At 36.1% G+C, this 19269-nt stretch overlaps 1 protein-coding gene across 8 annotated transcripts in view; it reads right to left on the bottom strand.

The window, feature by feature from the left end:
* Positions 1 to 19269, bottom strand: part of PHF3 (PHD finger protein 3) — a 95092-nt gene that overhangs the window by 24340 nt on the left and 51483 nt on the right. For 7 of the 8 annotated variants that reach the window (XM_036871176.1, XM_036871174.1, XM_036871179.1 and 4 more), the window contains 3 exons: positions 10515 to 12267; positions 4561 to 4870; positions 1809 to 1992 (listed from right to left, as the gene is read on the bottom strand). In XM_036871176.1, coding sequence (XP_036727071.1) covers positions 1809 to 1992; positions 4561 to 4870; positions 10515 to 12267 — 2247 coding nt within the window. The remainder of the gene's footprint in view (positions 1 to 1808; positions 1993 to 4560; positions 4871 to 10514; positions 12268 to 19269) is intronic. The other variant, XM_036871182.1, reaches the window with a different exon arrangement.

The raw sequence follows: 19269 nt of genomic DNA on the forward strand, positions 1-19269 counted from the left end.
TTCGACCTCATTTGATTTTCTCACTTCATATTTCACTGAGGAAGCAAAAGCAGTGTCAGCTATTTTCCCATCACCAAACCTACTAACGTACCTCATGTGTCCCCGCTCCTTCCACATGCAGCTTTCCCTACTGTTACAATGCATCAGCCGTCCTTTCCTATGACCAACCCCTCCAGGAGAATCCTATTTCCCTCTGATCTCTTCATGGATTTTGAACCTCAACTATCGCCTCTCTCTCTCTTCCACATCATCTAATTCTCTCGCTACTGGATCATTCCCATTAGTCTTACAAACATGCTATAATATCTCCTTAAAGAGATATCCTGACCTCATATCCACCTCTAGCCACTACACCATTTCTGTTCCCTTTAACAGCAAAATTCCTTGAAAGAGTTATTCATAATCACTATCTCCAGTTCCTCACCCTCCATCCTTCCATACGCCACTGTAATTGGCTTTTGTCCCCACTGCTCCACCAAAACAGCTGTCTAGACAGCATTTGACACAACTGATCATAACCTCCTTCTTGGAACTTCACCTGGCTTCCAGGCCACCATGGTCTCTTAGTTCTCTTACCTCAAAGGCCATCTCTTAGTCTCCTTTGCTGGATCCTCTCTTCCTCCCAAGTTCTAAATGCTGATGCACCCCAAGGCCTCTGCTTCTGCCCCTTCATCGTCAAACTCTCTCTGTAGCTCTTTATACCTAAGTGCATGATTTAAAATAACACCTATGCACTGATAAACCCCAAATTTATATACCATTGCCCAAAGTCCAGACTCATCAGCCAAAAATTTACTCAAAACATCTCCACTTGGATCTCTAATACCCATCTCAAAGTTAAAATACCCATATTTTTCAATTTTCCTCCCCAATCTCTTTCTCATCTCTGCAAATAGCACCAACACTGATCTAATCATCTGCTAAGACTCTTCTTTCCTTCACCTACCTACACCTAATCCATCAGCAAGTTCTGATGGATTAAGTCTACTATAAAATATATCTGAATCTGACCACTTCCCTCACTGTACCTCTGTTCCAAGCTACCACTCCTTCTTTCCTAGGATACAGCTAAAGACTCCTAACCAGTCTACTCTCCTCCTCTCCTATCCTCCTACAGTCCAGTCTCCACAGAAAACCACAGCGAGCCATCACTCTCTTGTACAAATTCCTCTAAAGGTTCCCCATTATATTGAGAACAACAACAACAAAAAACTCCTGTCATGGCCTCAAAGTTCCTACATAATTTTGTCTAAACTCACCTTCCGCCACCATTCTATCCCTTGTGTATTACATTCTAATCATTGCACAGTGATTTTCTTGCTCCTCAAATGCAGAGACTATCTCCACCTCAAAGCCTTCAGCTTGGCTGTGCCCTCTATAGATTCCTTCCTCCCAAACAACTCTGCATCCCTTTAGATCCCACAGCACATTACCGCCTCCATTCTCTCTGAAACAAACTCCCCCCACTCTCCTTGACCTTGACTCTCTATCCCATTACTCAACTTTTTCTTTATAGTGCCTAAAATTCTCTAAAAATAGCACACCATTTTATCTGTCTACCTATTATCTGTCATTTCCCATTGGTATTTAAGTGCCATGAGGGCAGGGGCCTTATCTTACTAAGTTCATTAGTACTTCCCCAGAATTTGGACCAATAATTCTTATTTCAAGTAGGGTCAATCACCTAAACTATTTTTCTTGCCTTTAAAATGTAAAAGTTTTTAAATTTCCCTAAATATACTAACTGAAAGTGTATGAAATAAAATATAAATACATTAGTATATAATAATTTCTAGTATTCTTACTACCTGGTTTTGAAGCTTTTTCTCCTGTGCAAATAACAGTTGTAGACTCTTTTGTTATTTTTTCACTTTTTTCTTCTGAGGATCTCCGAGGTAAAACTGGTTGTCCCATCTTTCGAAGAGGAGCTAGCTGCCATTTTTTAATTTCACTATCCCTACAGTCTGATGAGTTTTTGCCTTCACCAGACTCCTAGGAAAAACAGTATTTAATTCATTAGAATGAAAACTACTAAACTATCTTTAAATACAAAGCAAGCCTCCTGAGCATGTGGATGAAAAAAATTAAACCTAATTAGTATGACAACCTATTAAGATATCAAACATATTCCACTCTTTAGCCCAATAACTGTTTTTTGAAGATATATAAAACTCAATTAACTGCAAAAAGGACCTTCACCGTTTCATCCAAAATCCATTTGTTAAGCACCTATTTTCTGCAGAACACATAATAGTCTGTAAAGGGGAACTAAAAAACATTGAGAAATAATGGCATTAGAAAGAAAATTAGGTATAAGATAGTAAGAGTTCTCTTCGTCGGCTGCAGATATGAAAAAAAGGGGGGGGGAATTGTGGAGAAATCAATTATCTGTATTTTTTACTACTTTCTAGAACAAATGAAGTCACATTTACCTATAAATGTATCAAATTCTCAGTGTACCTACTGGCAATTTTAACTCCTATAAGGTAGAACCATCAGGACACCTACTATTTTTGTCCTAATTATAACCCACAAAGAACTACAAATGAAACCAAAATTCTGAGACCCTTGGGAGTTAATTAATCACATCATACCAGACTTCCCTGGTGGGGAAGTGGTTAAAAATCCGCCTGCCAATATGCAGGGAACACGGGTTTAAGCTCTGGTCCGGGAAGATCCCACATGCCACGGAGCAACTAAGCCCGTGTGCCACAACTACTGAAGCCCATGAGCCTAGAGCCCGTGCTCCACAAGAGAAGCCACTGCAATGAGAAGCCCACGCACCACAATGAAGAGTAGCCCCCACTCGCCCCAACTAGAGAAAAGCCCGCGCACAGCAACGAAGACCTAACGCAGTCAAAAAATAAATAAATAAATAAAATTTATAAAAAAAAAAAATCACATCATACCAGTGAGAAGAATACTTGTGTATACAAATATAATCATAGTTTTTAAGAAGGTAGAGTATATACAAAAAATCGATTTTCTCTAGACTGAGAATCCTATAATTTTTTATTTACTTGTTTATTTTCTACCTCTCTAACTAGACTTACTTGAGAGCAGGAACATTTGTCAATCAGTCATACATACTCAAATCTGGTACCATGCTTGGCACACAATAGGAACTCAATAAATGGTTCAACATAAAATCTAGGGATAAGAAGTGATATTTAAAAAGCAGATTCCATCAACTAAAATCAGACTAGTCAAATAAGATTCAACAGTTCAGTATCAAAAAGAAAAGAAAAGCAGTAATCACTTGGCTCATGTATTTATTTACAATATCAGACTAACCTCGGTTCCTTTTCTGATACAGAGACTGGATAGAGGGGTTTCTCAAAACATTCACAATGTTAATGTTTTATAACGTCTTTTTAGACAAGATGGAGATAACTCATCTGAATGACGAAACAATGAGCTATATTTCTGAATGGCCAAGAAACTGTACCCAAGAAATGATGATTAAAAGTTAACAGAACCTTTCCAAAGGCTTGCTATAAACTGTTTTCAATGGCACGCTCAGTTCTATATTATCAATTACTTTGGTGCTAATCAAATCAACAGAAAAAGTAATAGTAAATATCAGAAGGACATAATCTGATTCTCAGAAAGTCTTGGCAGACAGAAAACGTTGGATGCCACAAGGATTTGGCAAACTGGAACTTAATCCAGATTTGTCACGTAAGGAGTGTCCCAAGAACTGAGTTTGTAAATAATGGAGACGGTTTTAGAGAAAACATGCTTATGTTCTTCAATCTGAATAGTCGAATTAAAATATTTCCAAGGTTCCTAATTTATGTTCGTTGTGTTTTGGAATATTATACTTGACCATCCACATATATTTGTTGCCAGTGTTTCCTCCCTAGCACTACCTACAAGAATAACAAATCAATGATTAGAAAAATCATAGGAAATAAAAAAGTAGACAATGAAAATAAAATTTAATCAGATAAAGTGCTGTGTCCTTTGTACATTTCTCCTGTAATTGACTAAATATCTTGAAATTTCTATTTAGAAAATACTTTAAGAAGGTAGTCGAAAATGTAAGATGAGGAAAAACTGACAACTTTTTAAAAGGCCACATTTTAAGAGGAACATTATGAGATATGGGTTCCAAGCAAATATTGGAACAAAAATCAAAAGAACTAAGATTACTTTTCCTTACAGAGAGAACTCTTCCACTTGAAAATAATAATGCCAAATGTGGTTTTATGGATTCATAGATATTTACGGACTGAAAAGCTTTTTAGAAAAACTTCTCAGCAAGCACAATTTATACCTACCACCACAAAATCTCACACACATTCTACCACAGAAAATCCAAGTACCAAACTAGAGACTAAAAATAGCACAAAAAACTGTAAGAAATAAGATCTGCATGTTTTGAAGATGTCACTACCTGGTTTCACCAAGACTGACAAAACATTTTAAGTAAAAACCCATTTCTACGGAAAAATAAATGTGCAAATGTACACAACAGTGAAATCTAAAGAGAAATTTCAAATTCGCACAGTCAGCCCAAGTTCTTAAATAAAAAGAATGCATTAATGAGAGGCTCACCCGTTTCAAAATTTTGACCTTGTGCTTCACTGTATCATCTATATATTTGGTTTTGTCATTTGTTGTAGTGTGCTTTGATAACCCAAGCTTTTCATATTCCATTGCTTTATCTTCACTATGGACTTCAACTTTAGCCTGGTTTCCCAAAATATCTGGATCTACTATTTCAGTCTTTTTATCTTCTTCGGCACAACATTTCACACACACATATTCTTTGTCTTCCTCTCCCATTTGCTGTGCTTGAGAAAGACTTAACCCAACACAATCACCATGAAACCAGTCATCACATCTCCCACAGCCAACCATAAACCTGGAAAGAAAAAAAAAAAGAACACTTTGATTCGATACATTTTCTTAAAAACCAATGCTGAGTGAGCCTAAATTGAATTTTTAATATTTTTCCAGTATTTTGCATGTTTTCTGTCTTTACCCATTCTATCAGTTCAACATGGAGTTTCCAAAGAACATTCTATGAAAATGGATCTTTTAAGAAGTCAAACATTTCCCCTCTAGTATGAGTGAGAAAATACTGGGGGGGAGGTGGACACACAAGGATAAAAATAAAGGGCAACTGACCTTTGTCAGCATACTGTACAGAATAACAACGTATAGAATAACAGTATTTCTCCACTGAGAAGGGCAATAAGCTGTGATAATCTGATCACAGACAACCCATCAAAGTTACAACTACATTTACCACAAAGACCTGAAATCATACATAAAATTGGAGTCACTTATCCAACTAATCATTTTAAATAACAAAGAGAAAAACCAGATGCAACAAAAATGCAACTCAAAAACTAACATAGTGGAGCCTCACAAATTGTTCCTTATTAACCACCTTAACTATATATATATATAACTATTCTTTGAGCTCAAAATATTCTGGTTCATGGTGTCACAATGATTTAGCTGAAGGATCTTTTTATGTACTTCTGAGCATGGGCTTCCTTACTTCTTGACCTTGTACTTTAGATAATAAACTTGTTTTCCCAAATAATGACCAAATTATATCAACATGAAGATATTACTATTCAGGGTGAATTTTTTTTTTAATTTCCAAACACTCTCCTTATATTTTCCCTTTACTGCATTTTATCTAAGAAATAATTTCACTAACCAATGAAAAAGTCCAAGGACAGATTTATGACTCTAAAAAGTTTGTTTTTCTAACTTAGAATATCTGGAATTATTTTAGAATAAAATAGCAAAACAGATATATAAACAGCAATTTGAGGGTGAAATTACCTTTTTCACATACTTTTCAACCCGTTATTAAGAAAATGACAAAGCTCACTTAATCATGTTTAACATTTTCCTTTTTTTTTTCTTCAGGTTAGTAATTCATGGTATGTTTGAAAGATTTAGGAGAATTTAAGTATATTCTTTAATGATCTAAAGACTTTGTGCTGATTTCAGTAATAGTGGCACAAGCAACAGTGACAAAAGTCCTTTTAAAAACCTACCGTCCAACAGGAAGATGTTAAAGGTAATATACTGTGTGATATGGCCAACCCTCTCTAAATATACCAGTGGTCCTGTTTTAATGTAGAAACTGTAAGAATCAGAATGCTGAGTTTCAAACCTTACAGGATGTCTTGAAAAAGTCACGCCAAATACCCCACTCCCAATTGCAGACCACTCTATTCTTCTTCCTCTCTCACGTGCCTTTCCACTGTGGACCAACCACTGCCGTGCACCAAGGAAACTTGACTTCTTCATGTCTACAATTCACCATTCTTTACCCTAACTGGCGATGCTTGTGCTAGCTTTTCCAGATAAGTCGTCATTTCCTCAATGGTTCATTTTAAAACTTAAAACAAATTCATTAAAAAAACAAAACACCTCATGCCTTAAGTAAAAATAAATAAAAATATATATTTTGGATTCATAGCTCTAGTGAGAAAACTTTCCAACAATGTGGTATTTGTCTGCAAGACAGAAATGGTTTCTCTAGGTTTGGGAGACTTTAGATGGGTCCATGCATGTTTCAGTGATACAGATCATACAGCCAACAGAAAAATACGAAGTTTGAAAAATACAGATACTTAAAAGTTCTTCTATTTCAGATTGCAAAGTTGTAAGAACTCCTATTTCTTGAAAGCAACTATCTAAGCTGAATTCTTTTGAAATACTGAAGGAAAGCTAATGTGATTTCCCATCTCAGCTATATTAATAATTTATTCAAAGCAAGCCTGGAATAGTTTCAATAGGACACATACTATGACCATGGCTATGCTTTTGCCCCAAATCCAAATCGAACAAACCTATTAGGAAACTTCAAATCTTTATTCAACCAGGAGAGAGTCATTTTATGATGTGGAATGTATTCATTATATCACCATGCCCCAAGTTTATTTATGGAAATGTCTCCTAAGAAGCTCTGAAACACAAAACTACAGTGCCATCCAGACGTATCTTAATAATAATAATAAAATTTTAGATTTTATATAAAAATAATGCAGTTAAAATCTTGAGAAATCAAAACAAAAAATGACATTGATAAAAATAATTACATGCCCTAGGGGTAAATAGGGGTAAATGTAATTGATTCACTTGAAAGTGAAACTGGAAAATTTCAAAAAAGGAAATATTACCAGTATTATGAACTTTATTAACCATATATATTTTTTTAAGTGGCCTAGCACAAAAATAGAAGATACACTGTCTTCCCTTTTCATATTACTCCTCATGGCTTAAAAAGGGAGAGGGAGTATGGATCAAATAGCTAACATAATTACCCTCCCATTTTCTGCTCTGTCCTTGAAGTTCTGACTACCAAAAGGCAAAATCACTCAAAGATAAGACTATAACCCGGGTGTTAAATATTTCACTAAAAAAAATTAATGTGTGGTAAAAGATTAACTCTGAATTAACTGGACCAAGTCAGCATGAAATCAGTTAAACGGAAAAGTTCAGAAATATTTGTTTTGTTCTCCTACTGTTATACATTCATACACAAAATTTTAAATCCTACTATAATTAAAACCTAATTTAAAATGTAATCTTAATTCTAATCTTTTTGGCACAAACCAAAATATATTCTTAGAAAATTTTCAAGTTTCTTCAAAGTAAACCACAAAAGCAACATTGAGAATTCCTGTTCTTAAGAAGTCATGTCACAAATTCACTAACAATGGAGCTGTTACAAGATGAACCATTAAGTTCTGATAAGTGGTTCCTTTAAGTAACAACTAAGACTGTATTACTGTGAATGTATATGTACTCACTCTTTTCTAGGGTAAAATGATTTTATTCCACATAAACATTAAATCATTGTTTTTGTCACTAACAATCTAATCTGCAGAGAAAAGTACTTTTCTATCAAACTCTTAAACTCCTGAGAAAAACCAGAATCACTTTCTCTAAGAGAAAATTTCCTTCTCAGAAAAAGGTTTCTTGTTTGAGTACAAAGCTATGACTCCATTACGCTATGGATGTTTTTTTGTTTCTAAATTTCATCCAATGAACTAATCGCCTACAACTGGGCAAGAAGGTGTAATACAAACTGAAGATACACATGTCATCTGGAGAGGTAGGGAAATACTAGAAACTACAAGATAGGTATTAGGAAAAGACTAAGACTTCTTCCTTCCAAAATGCCAACTGACTTATGTTTAAAAGACGTTCAAAGGTAAGTTTTTAAAAACGTATTAAATAGTCTGGCTTTTAAAGTAATGAATATACCTTAGCTACAAGGCTGAATCAGGAAAATAAATGGAAGCCAAAACAACAGCATGAAGTGTAAACTGGGAGGCAGTCAATGCCTACTGTCTTTAGGATACATATAGAAGTTGCTTATGGTCAAATATTACATTTGGCCATGCCATGAATGAATCGGTATTTAAAAATATAATTTCCAACTGGAAGCACATATAGGAAGCTAACCTCAGTTGCAATACATGTAACATGCTGAAGAGTTATAAAATAATCTTTACAGAAGTAAATTTGTCACAAGTGCTAAAAAAAATGTCGTATTAACAAATAGCTTTCAATGAATGTAGCTGGCACATGAGATCAAAGATATGGAAGAAAGTTATTTCCACGTATGTCCTTCCTAATAAATTCATATTCTTACACATGGATTAAACTAGGAAAATTACATGCTGCATGACAGGTGCATTTTTTGAGTAACCTCAATATATACAAGCAGAGTGCATCAAAGAAGTAGTGAAGGCTAGTTAATATGTAAAGAAAAAAACAATCAATTACTTAGGCTTCTTTATTCACAAAATTGAATGTGAAATGCTGCTTCCAAAATTGATAGTTTCCAGTATTATTACATATTATTCATGTCGATTACATAGGGTAAACTCAAAATCCCTACACATCTAATATTCTAAGTCATTTTCCAGACTGGGGCAAAGAAACTCTAGGTTTCATAGGTTAGATCCAAAAGGCAGCCTTAGGTAAAAAACAATGGGACTTAACAATCCTCACTTTAGGAAAATAACTGATATTGGTGAAGTGACAGTCATCATTCAAAAGCCTGGGCAAACTCCTGAGGACCATGCCATCATAACAGAAGTTTATCTCCAAAAAAGTTACATTATAACATGTCTTCCAACTCTAGGCCAAAGTTTCATTTCAGAAACTCATTCAGTTTAAGGCTCCTATTTCATACTCTGACAACATGTCAGTATGATGGTTTTTAGAAGATGCTGGCAAAGAAAAGAGGGCTAACTTAAAAGAGCACTTACAAGGACCATCTAGCCCTTAATTCTCTTAGGCCCAATTTAGAATATTTGAATAAGGTGTTTTAAACAAAAAAGCATAAACAGCACAAAAGTGAGGGCAAATGTAGCACTATATTCAAACAAGTCACAAGTTTTAAAACCTGGAATATGCTGTTATAAAGTAACCACTGACACTAAAAATAGGCCATGGGCTGAATCACAAATGAAAAAACCCCTTGACATAAAAGTTATTTTTTACAGAATAGCCCCAAGAACTCCCAACCACACCCTCCATACCAAAATAATGTTACAACGCACTGCACTAAACTGTCCCTCCCTAAAGAGTTTCATTTTCATGTAATCTAATTGTGCTGGGAAATCGTTCTAACATTTACTTTCATGAGTAAAGATAATATTACAATGTGCAAGTTACAATGTTCTTTTATCATATCAATGTTGATAGAAGTTCCAACAGCAATCTCAACACTTGAACAGGATAATCTTGTAGCTGGAAACTCCACTTCACCTCTTGTTCTCTTTTTCTCAAAAAGCTAGCAAATAAAAAATACATGGGCGGGGAGGGTGGCAGTGTCATACAACTATAGAATACTGAATCCTAAGGAAAGAATGACAACGGCAGTGCTACAAAATCACTTCCTAAAAGATTAGAATTCACAAGAAACCCAAATCACTAGAACATTCAGAAACAAAATACATGTTTCACTCCATTCCATGTTACATACAAAATTCCCCTGTGTCATTTAACAGTTGTTTTAGCTATCAAATTTCATTCTAAGGTCATGTTTGATAGTTATGAAGTAGTGGTATTAAATCATAGTAAGTGTGCTTCATTTGAAAGTATATATATAGAATTTCCATTATGCCCTTCACAATTTATTACTAGTTCTTCTCAAGCCAAACAAAATAATATATAACTTACAGACCCAAAGCACTATAACAATTTTCTGATTTTTTTTTTTAAGATGCAATGACTAAATTACACTAACTGGTTACAATGATAAAACATTTCCATATATACCAGCTTCTGGTCAGACTATGCGTTTTGAAGTTTCTAGGACGGCATATTTGTAAATTCAGTGGCTCCATCTTACTATCATATATCCGGGATTGATGAGGGGTTTCTGTTTGTGCAAGTCTTTGTATGTTAAATAATCTCTTTCCATAAAAAGTTCTCACACTAATCCGACCCTAAAAGAAAGCAATTTCTCTTTAATGTACGTATCACATATACATACACACCCACACCCACACACACACCTGTTGCCATGTGGTTTTTTGCAAAACCCACACTGCTTGCTGGGAGTCCAGACATATTTGCTCTCAAATGAAGAGCTATGATCTGAGCCTTCCCGTCTTACAGTAGCTATATTATCTGGGATGAACAACGGTGGCTCATCCAAAGGAAAACTTCTGCTGCTTCTTCTCTGACGGGGTTGTAGGCTCTTCTCAGGTTTTTTCAATTTCAATTTATCCTCTTCTTTAAAATGTTCTACACCACCTGTGTGCTCAAGCTCTTCCTTCACATGACTACTGGTTCTCGCTGCTGGAGCCGGCGGCTGGGGCTTATGGCACTGCTTCTGGCTGGAATGCAGCAAATGCCCAGTTTGTGCAGCAGGATGAGGCTCTTTTGAGCAACCAGGGTGACCGAGAGGCTTTTCACTCAAAGAATGAGTCAAGGGTTTGGAAATCTGTACTAAATTTTGATCTTGTGATATCTTTCTGAATACAGAATGAGCCTGATTTTTCACAGATTTAACCCCAGAATTGCAACTCTGAAACTTTGAATCCTTATCAACTTGTTTCTTTCTCACTTTGACTGGCCTATGAAAATTTTGCTTAGATTCTGATTCATCAGCATTTCGCTTCACACTTTTGACATTAACTTTAGTTATGTTATGCATTAATTCATGCTTTGCTCCAACAACTTTTTTCCGAGTATCTGTGGTCATGGTTTGCTTAGAATGAATTACAGGTTTTGTGTGTTTGGGTTTTATGTTTTTTGACTCTAAGCAAGAAACACTATTTGACTGGCTGTCTCTGTCATCCTGAAGGTTTGCTGTTTCATGAGACTCCATTTTAATACTTTCAACAATATTCAACTGTTTTGAATTTTGGTCAGGTGCATCACCAACAGCATTTTCTAAAATATTACTTTCTGGTTCAAAAGCACCAGTATTAACCACCTCTAAGTTTGATTTATTAAATCTGGTGCCCTCCAATTGCTTATCATTAGACTCTGCGTCTTTACAATAAGCCATTTCCATTTCACTTCTTTGAAGGGAGTTCTCAGCTTTATCAGCAACTTCCACGCTATCTTTCAATTCCAAACTACATTCATTTACTTCATCCACAGAACCAGACAAACTGACGAGGTTCTTTTCTTTCTCATTTGGGTTTGTACAAGCAGCATTGCCAGAGAAAGCAACGGAAGATGCAGGTTCCTCACTGACACTGTCACCTTCGTGGGGTAATTTTATTGTCTCCTTTGATTCTTGTTCAACTTCTCCTTCTGCCTTCATTTCTTCAACAATAGTCCCATCCATTTTACTTGAAGTGGAATCGTTCCGTTCATGTTCTTCTTTATCTGAGAACTTAAACAATGGGCTAATAGTCTTGGCTTTCCGTTCCATCAGAGTTTCATTTTTCTTCTCTTCACTACTAACACAAGTCTCTGAAAGGAGTGGACAGTTTGACTCGTGAGATGGCACATCTGCTTCTGCCTGGTTATTACTCTTCTGCTCAGAATCTAACCCAGCTTCATCCTTCACGTCAAGACAAGACGGAACTGCGGCTCCGATGGGTCCACTGTGTCGGCGGCTCCTCCTGCTCTCTTTCTGGTGCTCGCGTTTCAGTGACTCGCCAACTTCTTCTTTCATCTGACACCTTTCCTGTTGCTTCACCCCTGCTTTAGGGGCAGACACAGTCTTCCCTGATGCCTTTTTTGTGCTATTTAAAGGTGCTGCATTTGAACGCTTGGCAATAGTGCTCTGTCGCAAACTTCTTATTTGTTCTATCACAAGGGAAAAAAATAAATAAAAAAAACTTAGTTATTTTGCCATGTGTTTTTATTTCAACGCAATTTAGAATACATCACTTCTTTATTCTGAGCTATAAAATTTATTTTCCCATTTCAAAGAAAATGTACTGACATCTACTCATGATGATGGTTACATTTTTTATACACTTATCAAAGTTCTATAATTCTGGGGCAGAAAATAATCTGTATAAAATTCAGACTGATATTATACTTTACAATAAGAAATATTTTCATCAAGCTTCTTTTCTATGAAAGTAAGCTGGGGGTAAAATCAAAGAGGTTCCTTGATGTTACTACCCATCTTAAAGCAAGGCTGTCATACAGTTGTAAACATTAAATACCTTTAAGTATATAAAACCAAACAAATTCGGGTGCCAATAAAATCTGAACTAAACCACCTATCACAAACAGGATCTGTGTGAGTTTCAAAGCACAGCCTCAAAAGAACTCTAATGTCTTTATGAATGTGCTTCCCTTATATCTCCATTTTAGCATTCAAGCTATTCCTTGAACAGCTTGAATATTTTATGAAATATACACTAGAGTACTAGACACAGATCAACAAAAAAAGAAATTATAAATAAAGAGATTTAAACCAAGAAAATGTATCATAAGGGAAAATGCGCAAAGTATGAAAGTAATTTAATAAAGCTTCCCACTTGTAACAATGCTCCTAACGAAGAATCCACTAACTGAGACTTTCCTCCTTTCCATATCTGGATACATCCCCAAGGGAAAAAGAAACACAAAGTGAAAAGAAATTGGAAAGAAAGCCTAATAATTCACTAAGAAAAAATAATAATAATAATTCACTAAGTAAAAAAACAACCCACAAACTGAAATACAAAATAAGAAGCTATATCCAAGCCTATGCATATCCAATACCTCTAAATCAACTGTATGAAAAAACTGAACATCACAAATTTTTAAAAAGTCTCCTTCCTTTTTAATGCAAAACGCTACTATGCACCAGTATTTAGAACATTTTCCTAATTTGTCACGTATCACTGAACCTGAACTGTGAAACTCTTACAGAAGGTGTCACAGGTCCTCCTCATTTGTCTCTAACAGTCCTAGTTGATGCTTGTAGTCATGACACTCAAAAGTGTCCCCATTTGGACAATAAATTACACGGTCATCCTATTTTAGAGACCCTTTCTAATTCCCCAGGACTCGGCACAATATTTGGTCATCAGGTAAGTACCCAACAACTTTAAAAACTTACTTAGTAGATCATGAACCACTCATGCTCAGATATATAACATTTTAAAATAACTAAAATTTTAATGGTTTGTTATTAATATTTAGATAATTTTTAAAGCTCTGAAGACAGCCTGTAATAATTTATAGCTCTACTATATTTATATGCCCTGAAATAAAATAAATGAAGAACTTTTAACACCCATTACGTAAGTGGTTGATAAATGAATAGCACATTCAACTGTGAAGGTATTCAAATAAAAAATTGTTTTCCAATAGTAATTGATTAACTGACAAAGGATAAAGTAACTCTTTCTCCTCTAACTATAAACTGCCTTAGTTTAAAGCTGGGCGGTGTAGGCCAAACATTACCATTATTTGTCTATAATGTTCATTCTACTCTTTTTGTTTCTCAAAGTCACAAATATATACCAAATAACCGATTTTTTTAAAAACTGAGGAAAAGATGAAGAAGTAAATATATGCATCTGAGCTAATAATCCACTTCTCAAAACCGCACATTAAAGCTATACAAAAGCTATGAATCTAAAAGGAAAGAAAGGACCAATGCCTAAGAATTTAATGAACCATGCCTGGGTAGTGAAGGCACCATTAAAATCCAAAAGGAGGGGTTTCAGAGAGCTTCTGAATGGTGAAGTAGAACGCCTCCACGTGCCACAGTGCTTGCAGGGCTCCCAGCCCCAAGAGGACTGAAGTTTCTTTGTTCTTGACCTAACCCTATGAATCTCTTCATCTGGCTGTTGGTTCCTGTGCTTTAACATCCTCTGTAATAAACCACTCATCTGAAAGTTTTGCTGGACATTGGTTTCTACTCTGACAGTTATTTTCCCTCAGCACATGACAAATGACAGTCAACTGCTTCCCGGCTTCCATTCTTGCTATTAATAAGGCACCTCTCAGTGTAACTGCCGTTCATTTTTTTGCCGTGTGGCTGACAAGGTCTTGGTGCTCCGGCCGGGTGTCAGGCCTGTGCCTCTAAGATGGGAGAGCCAAGTTCAGAACACTGGTCCACCAGAGACCTCCCGGCTCCATGTAATATCAAATGGCAAAAGCTCTCCCAGAGATCTCCATCTAAACGCTAAAACCCAGCTCCACTTAACGACCAGCAAGCTATAGTGCTGGACACCCTACGCCAAACAACTAGCAAGACAGGAACACAACCCCACCCATTAGCAGAGAGGCTGCCTAAAATCATATGAAGTTCACAGACACCCCAAAACACACCACCAGACGAGGTCCTGCCCGACAGAAAGACAAGATCTAGACTCATCCACCAGAACACAGGCACAAGTATCCTCCACCAGGAAGCCTACACAACCCACTGAACCAACCTTAGCCACTGGCGGCAGACACCAAAAACAACGGGAACTACGAACCTGCAGCCAGTGAAAACGAGACCCCAAACACAGTAAGTTAAGCAAAATGAGAAGACAGAGAAACCCACGGCAGATGAAGGAGCAAGGTAAAAACCCACAGACCAAACAAATGAAGAGGAAATCAGCAGTCTACGTGAAAAACAATTCAGAGTAATGATAGTAAAGATGATCCAAAATCTTGAAAATAGAAAGGAGAAAACACAAGAAACGTTTGACAAGGAACTAGAAAAACTAAAGAGCAAACAAACAATGATGAACAACACAATAAATGAAATTTAAAATTCTCTAGAAGGAATCAATAGCAGAATAACTGAAGCAGAACGGATAAGTAACCTGGAAGATAAAATAGTGAAATAACGACTGCAGAGCAAAATAAAGAAAAAAGAACAAAAAGAATTGAGGACATTCTCAGAGACCTCTGGGACATTAAACACACCAACACTCAAATTATAGGGGTCCCACAAGAAAAAGAGAAAAAAGAAAGGGAGTAAGAAAATATTTCAAGAGATTATAGTTGAAAACTTCCCTAATGTGGGAAAGGACACAGTCAATCAAGCCCAGGAAGCGAAGAGAGTCCCATACAGGATAAATCCAAGGAGAAACACGCCAAAACACATATTAATCAAACTACCAAAAATTAAATACAAAGAAAAAATATTAAAAGCAGCAAGGGAAAAACAACAAATAACATACAAGGGACTCCCCATAAGTTTAACAGCTGATCTTTCAACACAAATTCTGCAAGCCAGAAGGGAGTGGCAGGACATATTTAAAGTGATGAAAGGGAAAAACCTACAACCAGGATTACTCTACCCAGCAAGGATCTCATTCAGATTCGGCGGAGAAATTAAAACCTTTACAGACAAGCAAAACCTAAGAGAATTCAGCACCACCAAACCAGCTTTACAACGAATGCTAAAGGAACTTCTCTAGGCAAGAAACACAAGAGAAGGAAAACACCTACAATAACAAACCCAAAACAATTAAGAAAAAGGTAATAGGAACATACATACCGATAATTACCTTAAATGTAAATGGATTAAATGCTCCAGCCAAAAGACACAGACTGGCTGAAAGGATACAAAAACAAGACCCGGATAATGTTGTCTAAAAGAGACCCACTTCAGACCTAGGGACACATACAGACTGAAAGTGAGGGGACGGAAAAAGAAATTCCATGCAAATGGAAATCAAGAGGAAGCTGGAGTAGCAATTCTCACGTCAGACAAAATAGACTCTAAAATAAAGACTATTATAAGAGATAAAGAAGGACACTACATAATGATCAAGGGATCAATCCAGAAAAAGACATAACAATTGTAAATATTTATGCACCCAACATAGGAGCACCTCAATACATAAGGCAAATGCTAACAGCCATAAAAGGGGAAATCGACAGTAACACAATCATAGTAGGGGACTTTAACACCCCATTTTCACCAGTGGACAGATCATCCAAAATGAAAATAAATAAGGAAACACAAGCTTTAAATGATACATTAAACAAGATGGACTTAATTGATATTTATAGAACATTCCATCCAAGAACAACAGAATACACTTTCTTCTCAGGTGCTCATGGGACATTCTCCAGGATAGATCGTATCTTGGTTCACAAATCAAGCATTGGTAAATTTAAGAAAATTGAAATCGTATCAAGTATCTTCTCCGACCACAATGCTATGAGACTAGATATCAATTATAGGAAAAAATCTGTAAAAACATACAAACACATGGAGGCTACACAATACACTACTTAATAACCAAGAGATCACTGAAGAAATCAAAGAGGAAATCAAAAAATACCTAGAAACAAATGACAATGAAAACACGATGACCCAAAACCTATGGACTGCAGCAAAAGCAGTGCTAAGAGGGAAGTTTATAGCAATACAATCCTACCTCAAGAAACAAGAAACATCTCAAATAAACAACCTAACCTTACACCTAAAGCAATTAGAGAAAGAAGAACAAAAAAACACAAAGTCAGGAGAAGGAAAAAAATCATAAAGATCAGAACAGAAGTAAATGAAAAAGAAATGAAGGAAACGATAAGAAAGATGAATAAGCTAAAAGCTGGTTCTTTGAGAAGATAAACAAAATTGATAAACCATTAGCCAGACTCATCAAGAGAAAAAGGGAGAAGACTCAAATCAACAGAGTTAGAAATGAAAAAGGAGAAGTTAACAACTGACACTGCAGAAATACAAACGATCATGAGAGATTACTATAAGCAACTCTATGCCAATAAAATGGACAACCTGGAAGAAATGGACAAATTCTTAGAAATGCACAACCTGCCGTGACTGAACCAGGAAGAAATAGAAAATATGAACAGACCAATCACAAGCACTGAAATTGAAACTGTGATTAAAAATCTTCCAACAAACAAAAGCCCAGGACCAGAAGGCTTCACAGGTGAATTCTATCAAACATTCAGAGAAGAGCTAACACCTATCATTCTCAAACTCTTCCAAAATATTGCAGAGGGAGGAACACTTCCCAACTCATTCTACGAGGCCACCATCACACTGATACCAAAACCAGACAAAGATGTCACAAAGAAAGAAAACTACAGGCCAATATCACTGATGAACACAGATGCAAAAATTCTCAACAAAATACTAGCAAACAGAATCCAACAGCACATTAAAAGGATCATACACCATGATCAAGTGGGGTTTATTCCAGGAATGCAAGGATTCTTCAATATATGCAAATCAATCAATGTGATACACCATATTAACAAATTGAAGGAGAAAAACCATATGATCATCACAATAGATGCAGACAAAGCTTTCGACAAAATTCAACACCCATTTATGATAAAAGCCCTGCAGAAAGTAGGCATAGAGGGAACTTACCTCAACATAATAAAGGCCATATATGACAAACCCACAGTCAACATTGTCCTCAATGGTGAAAAACTGAAACCATTTCCACTAAGATCAGGAACAAGACAAGGTTGCCCACTCTCACCACTATTATTCAACATAGTTTTGGAAGTGTTAGCCACAGCAATCAGAGAAGACAAAGAAACAAAAGGAATCCAAATCGGAAAAGAAGAAGTAAAGCTGTCACTGTTTGCAGATGACATGATACTATACATAGAGAATCCTAAAGATGCTACCAGAAAACTACTAGATCTAATCAATGAATTTGGTAAAGTAGCAGGATACAAAATTAAGGCACAGAAATCTCTTGCATTCCTATACACTAATGATGAAAAATCTGAAAGTGAAATTAAGAAAACACTCCCATTTACCATTGCAACAAAAAGAATAAAATATCTAGGAATAAACCTACCTAAGGAGACAAAAGACCTGTAGGCAGAAAATTATAAGACACTGATGAAAGAAATTAAAGATGATACAAATAGATGGAGAGATATACCATGTTCTTGGATTGGAAGAATCAACATTGTGAAAATGACTCTACTACCCAAAGCAATCTACAGATTCAATGCAATCCCTATCAAACTACCACTGGCATTTTTCACAGAACTAGAACAAAAAATTTCACAATTTGTATGGAAACACAAAAGACCCCGAATAGCCATAGCAATCTTGAGAACGAAAAATGGAGCTGGAGGAATCAGGCTCCCCGACTTCAGACTATACTAAAAAGGCACAGTAATCAAGACAGAATGGTACTGGCACAAAAACAGAAATATAGATCAATGGAACAGGATGGAAAACCCAGAGATAAACCCACACACATATGGTCACCTTATCTTTGATAAAGGAGGCAAGAATATACAATGGAGAAAAGACAGCCTCTTCAGTAAGTGGTGCTGGGAAAACTGAACAGCTACATGTAAAAGAATGAAATGAGAACACTCCCTAACACCATACACAAAAATAAACTCAAAGTGGATTAAAGACCTAAATGTAAGGCCAGACACTATAAAACTCTTAGAGGAAAACGTAGGCAGAACACTCTATGACATAAATAACAGCAAGATCCTTTGTGACCCACCTCCTAGAGAAATGGAAATAGAAACAAAAATAAACAAATGGGACCTAATGCAACTTAAAAGCTTTTGCACAGCAAAGGAAACCATAAACAAGACCAAAAGACAACCCTCAGAATGGGAGAAAATATTTGCAAATGAAGCAACTGACAAAGGATTAATCTCCAAGATTTACAAGCAGCTCATGCAGCTCAATAACAAAAAAACAAACAACCCAATCCAAAAATGGGCAGAAGACCTAAATAGACATTTCTCCAAAGAAGACATACAGATTGCCAACAAACAAATGAAAGAATGCTCATCACTCATCATTAGAGAAATGCAAATCAAAACTACAATGAGGTATCACCTCACACCAGTCAGAATGGCCATCACCAAAACATCTACAATAAATGCTGGAGAGGG

Source organism: Balaenoptera musculus, chromosome 12 (genome assembly GCF_009873245.2).
Source record: "Balaenoptera musculus isolate JJ_BM4_2016_0621 chromosome 12, mBalMus1.pri.v3, whole genome shotgun sequence".
NCBI classification, from domain to species: domain Eukaryota; kingdom Metazoa; phylum Chordata; class Mammalia; order Artiodactyla; family Balaenopteridae; genus Balaenoptera; species Balaenoptera musculus.